Genomic DNA, 12,161 nt, shown 5'->3' with positions numbered 1-12,161 from the left:
TCCCCAACATGGACCTGAAAGCTCAGAAGATAAAACCTCTGGTCCCAGTGACTGACCGAGATTGGATCCTGCAACATTATCCTGGGATACGTATATTTGTACAGAACAGAAATGTTTTTGTATGCCAATAAGTCATCTACAAGTATTTCTAAAACTTAACTGCAATATATAATTCTACATCCTGTACAGAACCCTCATGGTTGAAAAAGGCCGCCTGTTTCTTGAAAAGGAGAAATGGAAATTAGATAAGAGCTACTGTGCTCATTCACTGTCTCTTTCTAATTTATTAATATAATAAATTATTTTATATAATTATATTAAATATTATAATTATATAAATTGTGTAATTTAATTCTGAACTGCACAAAGACTGCATGATCTAGAAAAAAAGCCTATTATTAACAGGTAGAATAACGATTGTGAGAACTATTAATTTCATTTTAACATAATTTATTATAATCTACTACACAATATCAAAAATACTCAAAAGAAATTAATCATGAAAAAACCTACTTGGTGTTTTCTGTCCCTGTATCCCCGAACAAAGGACTGTATAATGACTGCATTTTTCAGTCTTCTCCTTTCTTCCTAAGGGGATAAGTCAAAAGTCAATAAAATATGATGCACTCTAATTCAACAACTCAAAATGGCAATAATAGAGTGCCCACTATAGGAACTAACATCCTTAGTTTATTTCCTATTAGTATAAAGAGCAGTCTCTCACTTTCAGATACCAGCACCTAGAAACATTGATTCACAATATTTTTATACTGATTAAGTTGGTTCACAAAGAAATTATCCTCTTCCAATAAAAGATCAGGCTATGTTTTCAGATATTTACTCTGATATCAACTGCCTCTGAGATTGATAGTTCTTAGCTAATCAACCAGCCTAGAAACTGGGAGACACCGGAGTTATAGTTCCACCTTAGCCATGAAAGCTGGCTGGGCGACTTTGGACCAGTCCTTCTCTCTCAGATCAAACCCACCTCTCACAGGATTGCTCTTGTGAGGAAAATAGGAGGGAGGAGTATAAGGTATGTTCACCACCTTGTGTTATTTATAAAACTAATAAAAACAGAATATTAAACTTAATAATAAATATTTAATATTTATTAATATTAAATTCATATTAAATGAGTTGGAATGTCTCTATTTTTCATACTAGAGCAGTGATGGCTAAACGTTTTGTTGCTGTGTGCAGAAAGCGCACATGTGCACACAATAGCACATTTGCGTGCCCACACCCATAATGCGATGCACACAACACATACCATTTCATACCTCTCACCCCTGCGCATGCACATGTGAATCCTGCATGCCCATTTTGGGCCCAGTAGGCCTCTCTGAAACAAAAATTGGTACGGTAACCCCCCGCACCAGTTCATGTGTGCACGGCTCATCTCCTGCATACCTCGCCCCCATGCATGTGCAGCAGATACCCAAAAGTTAGCTGGCTGGTGGGAGTCACGTGCACAGGTGCAGTGGACATAAGGTGGGGCAACGGCTTGCGTGCCCACAGAGGTTTCTACATGTCACCTGTGGCACACATGCCATAGGTTCGCCATCACAGTACTAGAGGATGCCAACATGGGAAAACAGAAATCCCAGTAAGAATCTCATTCCTCTATTCTATAACCAAAATATTCATTTATCATCTTGATTTGATCTATTATTTATTGCACCATTATTAACTTCAGATGAGAAACACATGCAACAAGACAGACCACAGTAACAATGAGCTGCTGATTAATTTGAGCTGTATTAAAACAGAAGTCAGCTTCAAAAACAACTGATGTATGTTGTGCTGTATATACATAGGTTCATTAATTCAAGACCCAAATATAACTAGCCCTCAACTTATGACCACACTTAAGCCCAAAATTTCTTTGCTAAGCAAAGCAGTTAAGTGAATCACTGCAGTTGTTAAATGAATATGATAGTTAAGCAAATAGACTATGCTATAGACTATGCTGTTGAAAGCCAACTAGGAAGGATAAAAATGGTGATCACGATTCAATACAGTACAACTGTCATAAATACATGCCAGTTGCAAAATGCCCTAGAGCAGTGATGGCGAACCTATGGCACACGTGCTCACTCTGTGGGCTCCATTCTCCAGCTCAGTCCACCACGACATGTGCACACGCCTCCCCCTGGCCAGCTGGTTTCTGGGTCTTTGCCGCACTTGCGGGAAACTCACGAGCATGCATAGGGGCGATCGCACATGTGTGGGGGGAGCACAGGAGTGCGTGTGTGTGTGTGCTTTGTTTTTGTTACCAGGAGGCTTCAGGGAGGGCTTCCAAAGCCCAGGGAGACCATTTTTGCCCTCCGAAAGGCTCGACAAAAACCTCCAAAGCCTGGGGAAGGCAACCCTCCCCCTCCCATAGTGCAGAAGGCTGAGTAAGCCGCATGGGGGAGTGGGGTAGGTATTGTTGTTTGCATGCGCAGTGGGGGGAAATTGCACTGGAGGAGTGCGCATGATTTCGGCATGGAAGGATAAAAAGGTTAGCCATCATTGCTATAATGGTCGTAAGTGTGAAAAATGGTCATGTCACTTTTTTCAGTACAGTGGTAACTTCAAACAATCACTAAATGAATGGTTGTAAGTCGACATCCACCTGTAACCGTATTTCATATTTGAGGTCACTACAGCAATATTCTTATGTTCATTTGTGTTCATTTCTATTCTCATTAGACTGAATTTCTTTTTACTTTATAAACTTTGCACCATTTAAAGACGTGCTTATTTTTATCCATTCTATTCCTATAACTGCTCAATTCAATGAAGTGACTCTAGGTTGTTTACACTTCTAAACCTATGGAGCAATTAAAATGACTTCCCAATGTTACCATAATTTTAACAAGATATATTCCTTTAATTTTCATCTAGCAGCTCCTTTTTATTGTACTTTATTTACATCATACCTCTCGTTTTCGTCTCTCCTCCTGTGTACGATGCAAAAGAGATGCCTTTTCTTCCTGGAAAAAAACACACATGATATTTATCTGAACCAATGCATTGAATTTTTATATAAACATCTTTTTAGAAGCTGTATGTCTGTATATGTGTATGTATATTTTCCCAACCCACAGAAAGGATTACAGTCATTACAGTCTTTGCTGAACCAATTGCACCAGTAATTTCAGTTGAGTGAAAAATTATATTGCAGGTAACGTCACACATTTTTTGCAACTATATTAACTATCTATTGAAGGGGTCTCCAACCTTTCTAGCTTGGCAGTCCAGGCCAACAGGGGCATACGAGTGGCAAGTACACAGGTGCGTGCATGCCCTCCTTTCGCACAAATGGAGCGTTGCACACAATCAGCAGGCACTTGAGCTCATGTGCAAAACTCCACTCATGCAGGCAGTGAGTGCTTGTGTTCATGCATGAAGCTCCATTTGCACAAAGAGTGCAGCTTTGCACATGCATGCTTGCCCATCTCTCCTGCGGTGGCCCAGTACTAAGCCACAGCTCGGGAATTGGGGAGCCCTGAGCTATTGCATTGATTTTAAAATGCATCTTCTGAAAATAGAAATGCTTGTTCTTGCAGTAGAGAAAACTGGGTTCACAAAGTCCTCTTCAATAAAGAAAGATTTTTTCCCCCTAAAATGTATGAAGGTGCTTAAGAGATTTTTTTTTTAAGAGAAAAAGTATCAGCATAAAATTATTATTTCTCTTTCCATACATGGACCGCCTAGATTTGTACAATCCTGAATTCAAACCAGTTTTCTCTGCTGCACTTTATACTCTTCCTACAGTTTCCATGACAGGAAAAAGACACAGAAAACATTTCATGGTTTTAAACATCTAAAGCAAATGTATTTGGGATGATACAATGTTAAAACACCTTCAAAACACTATTCAAATTTTTAAAGAATGGGAGGGAGGAATTGGTTGCACTATTTATTATAATATTATTTGATCACATAATCATACCACTACTGATATAGACTCAGCAGAAGCAGTATTTTATCAACAAGGGACGCTCAGTATAATATGTTTAGATGTCTTCCAAGCAACCTATATGCACTTTTGATATTAACCAGAAACCGATAAACCCCTGAGAATGTGATGAAACTGAAATCTTTATTTCTCTCTTGGAAAGAGGTTTTACAGTATTATAAGTTTTTTTCCTTCAAAAAACCTTGCCACTAAGTACAAGTTACATTGGGAAATCAAAAAACACCATGAAAGATGGCAATGGCAAATTGTCAAGAAATAGGCGTGACTTGTCCATTAAATCACTCAGCACTGAATTCAATCTGAAGATGTCTTTTTGTTCACATAGAACCACAAGCCTGTTGCTTGAAAGCATGTCATCAAGAAGTCAATTTAAAGCATGTAGCCAAGATTTCCTATTTTACTTTAGGGTCAAGATCATGGCCTTCCAGCCATTCACAACAGTGCTATGAGCCATAAGTCAAATACTACCGTATATACTCGAGTATAAGCCGACCCGAATATAAGCCGAGGCACCTAATTTTACCCCAAAAAGCTGGAAAAGTTATTGACTCGAGTATAAGCCTAGGGTGGGAAATGCAGCAGCTACGGTAAATTTCAAAAATAAAAAATCAGTGTTATTTGAAACTCAAAGTTATGTTTATTCAAGGGACCCGCTTAATTAAAGTGTTCTATAATATCAGTATGACTTATAATACTGCAAGTCTGCAATATTAAAATACTTGTATAGGGGATCCCCGGGATCCCCCGAAGAGATCAAATCACAACCAGTATGCCACCTTCTTGGTATATTGTCTTTATTTTCACTGAGTTTTTAAAAATGAGCATTATTTCATCCTTTTTTTCATGTTTGATTGGTATCTGCAATTTGTGTTAATTCTGTTCATACATATAATATAAATGAAAAACCCAGCTCTCTTAAAAAATATTTTAAGTTCTTTCTGGTGCTCCCTTTTAGAATTGGCCAACTAATATTTCTGTTCGCCCAACTAATGTCAGGCAGAGTTAACTGAAAAAGTAATTTTTCATGAAAGGACATTTTCCTAGGATTTTAATTGTTCTTACTGTCAGATTTCTCGTTATTTCCAGCTTGAGTCTCCTTCTGACAAGTTTCCATTGCTTCTTGTCCTGTCCTCAGGTGCTATTGCTGCCGCCGCCTCCTCCTCCTCCAACAGCACCACCACATTTGCTGCCCAGCGCTGCGGCTGAGGTGAAGCCGCCAAAGCTCCCGCTGGCACCCCCGCAGCGTTGGGCGGATATCCGGCAGTGCTGTTGGAGGAGGAGGAGGCGAACCAGCCTGCCATCGCCGGCCACCGCTAGCCCCGCCACTCTTCCCACCCCCTTCCAAGCCCCACAGTCCAGCGGATGGAGCAGAAGCAGCTCCGGGGCTTCGCTGCTGCTCCCCGCATTTTCTGCACGGGGATCCCTTGGAGAGGGGATTCCAGCCTGCCATCGCCGGCCACCGCTAGCCCCGCCACTCTTCCCACCCCCTTCCAAGCCCCACAGTCCAGCGGACGGAGCAGAAGCAGCCCCGGGGCTTCGCTGCTCCATCCGCTGGACTGTGGGGCTTGGAAGGGGGTGGGAAGAGCGGCGGGGCTAGCGGTGGCTGGCGATGGCAGGCTGGAATCCCCTCTCCAAGGGATCCCCGTGCAGAAAATGCGGGGAGCAGCAGCGAAGCCCCCGAGCTGCTTCTGCTCCGTCCGCTGGACTGTGGGGCTTGGAAGGGGTCGGGAAGAGCGGCGGGGCTAGCGGTGGCCGGCGATGGCAGGCTGGTTCGCCTCCTCCTCCTCCAACAGGCAACAGCACTGCCGGATCCAGTTGTAGACTCGAGTATAAGCCGAGGCGGCTTTTTTCAGCCCAAAAAGTGGGCTGAAAAACTCGGCTTATACTCGAGTATATACGGTACTATTTACTGCAAGCTGCCCATTTATAGCTAATCAAATCAAATCTTTATGATGGTCAGCATATGGATTATTTTTTGTATACACAGTGAGATTTTGTCATCCCATGAATTATTTCAAATGAAAATGGGCCACCCACATTAGTCTGAGATTGTAAAAAAGATACTGAATGATGAGTCAGCTGGAATAGAAAAAAACTATTTAGGAGAAATAGGTTTTCCAATTTTAGTGCCTTATTCACAACTATTAATCTACTGTATCGCAGCAGAAGTTCCCTTTTTGTTTATTTTTTTAAAGATAGTCCTTTAACCCAGGTATCCTCAAACCCTGGGCCGCACCCTGTTGGGAACTGGGCTGCACAAGTGGCGGGCAAGCATGTGAGCGTACAAAGCTGCATTTGTGCAAGTGGCACAGATACACACAAAACTATTCCCTCTCCCCTCCACCTTTGGCACCCGCAGTCCACAGACCCAGAAATGTTGGGGGGCGCTGCTTTAACCAATTTTTGTAGTTATTGTATTGTCTGAGCTCCAAATGGAACTAGTCCTTAACCCACTTTCTCCCAAACCAAAATTGAAACTGTTTTAGATTTGCAGGAAGCCCTAAGCCACTCACAGCAAGTACAAGTGCTAGAAATGCTGGCACATCCGCACTCTTCATATACCATGGGAGCATTGCAACTACCAACTAAATAGTTGGGAAAGTCTTCTTTTAAAAAGTACCTTCTACATCATATTATTTTACCGTATCATCAGTCCACACATCTTGCTATTGATCTCAGCCACATCAAAATATTATGATATGTTTTAGAAAGAACAGTATCAATGTTAGCTTGTTTCCTGTCCTACAATAATGGCTAGGGTCATTTCATTATTTCCAAGCAAACTGAAATACAGATAGATCTCGACTTACAACAGTTCATTTAGTGACTGTTGTAAGCACTGAAAAAAGTGACTCATGGCCATTTTTTCACAACTATTCTGGCCAGGTGATCAAAGTTCAGATACTTGGGAACTGATTCATATTTATGAGTTGCGGTATCTCAGGGTCATATGATCACTTTTCGCAACCTTCTGAAAAGCAAAAGCAATGGAGAAGCCAGATTCACTTCACAACCACTTAACATCTTCAGCATTGACTTCCGAATGTCTTCCGCCTTTTTTCCCACTTTTCTCCTACACTTTCTTTTTCCTTTTTCCCCTCCCTTAGTTCCAATTATTTTTTAATTTTCCTTCATATTTTATATTCTGATAAACTAATGAAATGTTGATATGACTAACTTAACAATTTCAATGATTCACTTAACATCTTCCAATTTCAATTCCAACATCTTCCAACCAATTTTGTTGTATTTAAGTACAATGACAATAAAGATTATATTTAACATCTGAGGCAAGAAATGTCATAAATTGGGGGAAAATTCACTTAACAAATCTGGGCACAATTGTGATCATAAGTCAAGGACTACCTGTATGCATCAATAGCAAAAAAGCAATTGTACAATTCAACTGCCAACTAAAACCAAAATGGATTCAAATCTTTTTTCCCCACAAACATTAATCCAGAAGGATACTGTGAGAATCCAAAATGAACATTTAAAAATCTTTTCTAGTTTATTAATATAAATACTTCAATTTGTTTGGGTTCTTTATATTTAATGTTAGTTACATTTTTTCATTGTGTTCTTTAATTTGATTTTTGATTTTTTTGATTTGATTTTATTGACATTTGTAGGCCGCCCTTTTCCCTGAGGGGACTCAGGGCGGCTCACATAAAATCAGGGAGGGGGAAATGCAAACAATAACATAGACACATGTAATAAAAACAATAGGCAACATGCATTCATCATTCGGGAGGGGCAACTATCTCTGTCCCCAGGCCTGACGGGCTAGCCAGTTCTTCAAGGCTGTGCGGAAGGCCTGGACGGTGGTGAGGGTACGAATCTCCACGGGGAGTTCGTTCCAAAGGGTCGGGGCTACTACTGAGTAGGCCCTCCTCCTTGTGGTTGCCAGCCGACACTGGCTGGCCGATGGAATACGGAGGAGGCCCAATCTGTGTGATCTAATTGGTCGCAGGGAGGTAATTGGCAGAAGGCGGTCTCTCAAGTATCCAGATCCACTACCATGCAGGGCTTTATGGGTGACTAATAGCACCTTGAAGCGCATCCGGAAATCGACAGGTAGCCAGCGCAGCTCGCGGAGGATAGGTGTTATGTGGGTGAACCGCGGTGCACCCACAATCGCTCGCGCGGCCGCGTTCTGTACCAGCTGAAGACGCCGGATGCTCTTCAAGGGCAGCCCCATGTAGAGCACATTGCAGTATTCCAGCCTAGAGGTCACAAGGGCCCGAGTGACTGTTGTGAGTGCCTCCCGATTCAGGTAGGGTCGCAACTGGCGCACCAGGCGAACCTGGGCGAATGCCCCCCTAGCCACAGCCGTTAGGTGGTGGTCAAACGATAGCTGTGGATCTAGGAGGACTCCCAAGTTGCGAACCCTCTCTGAGGGGTATAGAATTTGACCCCCCAGCCTGAGAGATGGAATATTGGTGGAATCTTTGGGAGGGAAACACAGCAGCCACTCGGTCTTTTCTGGGTTGAGCACAAGCTTGTTAGCCCGCATCCAGTCCATAACAGCCTCCAGGCCTCGGTTCATCACGTCTGCCGCTTCATTGAGTTGGCACGGGGCGGACAGATACAGTTGAGTATCGTCCGCATATTGATGGTATCTGATCCCGTGCCTGCGGATGATCTCTCCCAGCGGTTTCATGTAGATGTTGAATAGTAGGGGGGATAAGACCGAGCCCTGAGGCACCCCATATGTTAGGGGCCTAGGGGACGATCTCTGCCCCCCCCACTAACACCGACTGCGACCTGGAACTTGCAGATCATTTGCACTTTCAGCTATCAGAATAGTGTCCCTTTTAGTGCAAGTTATCTTCTTCAATTTTTAAAACCATCCTCATCTTCTTCCAATGCAACTTTCCTCAATGCATATTCAATATTTAGGTTAAATAAACAAGAGAATAAAATAAAATCCCATCTCACTCCTTTGCTGACCAGAACCAAAGTCTCAACAGTTTGTTTGGATCGACCCATGTATATATTTTGTATGCTAATTATGCCGTGGCATGACATAAGCGCGAACGTCAAAACCGCGGCGCTAAAACCGCAATGTCAAAAGCGCGCCAACAACAGCGCGCCGACAGAAGCACGATTTAAGTTAAAGTAAGGTTTAGGGTTAGGTTTAGGGTTAGGTTACAGCGCGCTTCTGTCAGCGTGCTGTTGTTGGCGCGCTTCAGTGCTCATTCGTCGCCGCGGTTTTGTCACTGCGGTTTAGTCAGACGCCCTTTTGTCAGACGCGCATTTGTGGTGGAACCAATTATGCATGAGCACTTTTTTAAGAAACCAGCATTACCTTTTTAGTATGATTGCATACAAGAATTGATGACAAACATATAAATCCATCTAATATGAATAAAAGATGTTATACCACTAGCCACTTTTTACATACTGATTTATTCTCATTCCACCAAGCGATATAGTATCTGTCTGATCTGATGAGGATGAAAGGATTTTTAGGTATTAGAGGTCAGTAGTAAATGATGGAATTAAAATTATTTAGAGGATTTATTACATAATGTATTTCTAATGGGCATCTGGTTCATGAAAGTGTGATTATACAACACTGCACTGAAGGTAATATTTACCCCAATTTCATTATATCTTTAATTTGTACACATTCAATTTAATATATTAGATTTATAGGCCGCCCAATCCCAGAGGACATATTATACATACCGCATTAAAGCAGACTATTCAGTGTCAATTTTAGGTGATGATGGGTACATATGACATATGTGATCAGTTTACATAAACCAATATAGAACAATTGAATTTGTATTGTAGAGAAGTTATATTCTTTCCTATAGATAGCAATCATATAAGTAATATTCTTCACATGGACTGGAAAACAGGTGTTTACATTATGAGGCCTAGCTCAGGGCTCACCAACCTTTTGAACCTCCAGGACCACTACATTCATAATTTTAAATCCCGCGGACCACTAATATGATTTTTTAAATGATAAATAGTGTTTAGTGCAATATAAAATAACAGACCATCAAAATTTTCTTGCAGATCACCAGTTGGTGACCATTGCCCTAGGTGACTTCAAAACAGAAGCCAGATTTGAAACAAGTTTTAACTGTGTCAAAGTTGAACCACACTATTTAAACACACACATCTAATGCAGATGACAGGCAATCTTGGTACTCTCAATAGGTCTCCTCTTTAACAACTGTAGTGATATGAATGGGCAGAAAAAACAGAGAAAACTCACTAAAACAGAGGAAATAGATCTCTTGACCTCTCTCTCTCTCATCAGCCTTTTTCAAACTGGTTTTTTAAAAAAACATTTAGAATTCAGAATTTCAACACCTTTTATTGTCTGTTGCCTAACAGGCAGAGCTTTTCAACTTCTGCCAACTTTGAGATTCCCTACGCTTCAACTCCCAGAATTCCCCAGCCAGCCTAGTGACTAGGACATTTTGGGAGCTGAAGTCCAGGCATCTTACAGTCAACCAAAGCTGAGAGAGGAACTAAGACATTTTGGAACAAATACTTAAAGTCAACCTGCCTAACCACTTCCCACCCACCCCCAATAGCCCATCAACCTATGTTTGTAAACCAGAATCTCCCCGCCCCCCATCTCCATGAGAAAGATCGGCAGTTCGAATCCCTAGGTCTCCTGCGTGAGCAGGGGGTTGGACTAGATGACCTCCAAGTACCCTTCCAACTCCGTTACTAATAATTTAATTTAAACCCCCCCATAATCCAAAACATTTCCAAATACTCCATTCTCCCAGAATCCTGAGCAAAGCCCTTGGCTGACCAGGTTTTAAGCCCACCCAATTAAGGGCCCTTTTCTAACTGCAAAGATCACGAGGCCGGTGAACTTAGAGGAAGGAGGGGAGAAGAAGCACAGGACCCCGACCCAGTCTGGAGAGACGATGCTTCCCATCGCCAAGCCTTTCACGGTTTCACTCAGCTCTTCCTTCCCCCGAAGAGGAAATCACCTCCGGGGAGAGAGGCGAAGCGCAGCGCAGCTCGGGGGCTCCGGGGAGCCTCTCCCTCTCGCTCCCCAGCCCCCGCGAGAAGCCTGAGTCACGCCGGCCTTTGGCGAGGCCTACCTTCTTGCTGGCTCCGCCGAGAGAGACCTTAGGCCTGGTCTTGAAATCCCCTTCGAAGCTGAACATGGTGCCCGGCCACTTAGCCGCCCATCCGGAGCTCGGCCCGCCCTCCTCAGCCGGACGGGGCGAAGAGCCGAAGGGATGACCTGACCTCGCTGGGGAGTCCCACCGCCGGCTAGCCTCGCCTCGTCGACCACCACGTCTCCGCCAAGCGAGGGCCCTTCCTTCGCTCCCCTTCCCGGCTTTCTTTCGGAGCACCCGGCCGCAACAGCCCGGGACTATGAGGCTCGCGGGTTGGCCGCCGCGACTGAAGGGGCAAGCGAAGCACCCGGCGCCTCAAAGAAGATGGCCGCCGACTGCAGTTAGCACGGCGCGCGCCCACCCGGTCTGCGCGTGCGCGTCTCTCTGTCTCCTCCCCACCCTCCTCCTCCCCCTCCCAACTTGAGGAAGGACCGCCTCTCGCTCCGCCTGTCGGACCGGAGGAAGAGCGACGGGAAGGCGGGCTTGGAAGGCGGGGCTGAAGCAGAATATTTTCGTAGGCCCCGCCCTTCCTTCCCTTTCCCCTCCCCCCAGCTTGGATGCTTGGCAAAGGCGAATGGGCTATCCAAGGCTCTAGACCTCATGGTGTGGATTTATTTTATTTTTTTTTAAACTTTCTCAAAGAGGAGTTTGATTTTGTTTTGCTTCTTTCTGGCAACAACCACACATCCGCCTCCTCCTTCAAAACCACACCTTGGTCCGAAATTGTGCGGGGCTTTCTGAGCAATACAGTTCTTAATTTGGCCGCCTTCGGCTTTGATTAAAAGTATAGCAATAGCAATAGCAATAGCAGTAGACTTATATACCGCTTCATAGGCCTTTCAGGCCTCTCTAAGCGGTTTACAGAGAGTCAGCATATTGCCCCCAACAATCTGGGTCCTCAAAAGTATGAGAGTGTGTGTGTTGTACTTAATACACCTTATATTTGTCCACCTCCTGTTTGTGTAGTTTAATCTAGGTCAGTCTGTGGGGCCTCTTAGTTTAATTCAACATGGGCCTCTTCAGGTTGCCGTGATGGAAACGGGTTGAATCTGCACACCTGGAGGACAACACATAAGGTGGCAAAG

The 12,161-nt window shown here is 43.5% G+C and overlaps 1 protein-coding gene across 1 annotated transcript in view; it reads right to left on the bottom strand.

Moving 5' to 3' along the window:
- The window catches only part of UBE3C (ubiquitin protein ligase E3C), a 73,246-nt gene extending 61,804 nt beyond the window's left edge, over positions 1 to 11,442 (bottom strand). Inside the window, exons 1-3 of the mRNA XM_032235116.1 lie at positions 11,056 to 11,442; positions 2,928 to 2,981; positions 514 to 588 (exon numbers count right to left, since the gene is read on the bottom strand). Of these exons, the coding sequence (XP_032091007.1) occupies positions 514 to 588; positions 2,928 to 2,981; positions 11,056 to 11,121 (195 nt within the window). The 5' untranslated portion in view covers positions 11,122 to 11,442. The remainder of the gene's footprint in view (positions 1 to 513; positions 589 to 2,927; positions 2,982 to 11,055) is intronic.
- Positions 11,443 to 12,161: the final 719 nt, after the last annotated feature.

The sequence above is a fragment of the Thamnophis elegans genome, chromosome Z (genome assembly GCF_009769535.1).
Source record: "Thamnophis elegans isolate rThaEle1 chromosome Z, rThaEle1.pri, whole genome shotgun sequence".
In the NCBI taxonomy this organism is placed as follows: Eukaryota; Metazoa; Chordata; class Lepidosauria; order Squamata; family Colubridae; genus Thamnophis; species Thamnophis elegans.
Note: the sequence above shows the minus strand (reverse complement) of the source record. Positions and strands in the feature narration are given on the sequence as shown.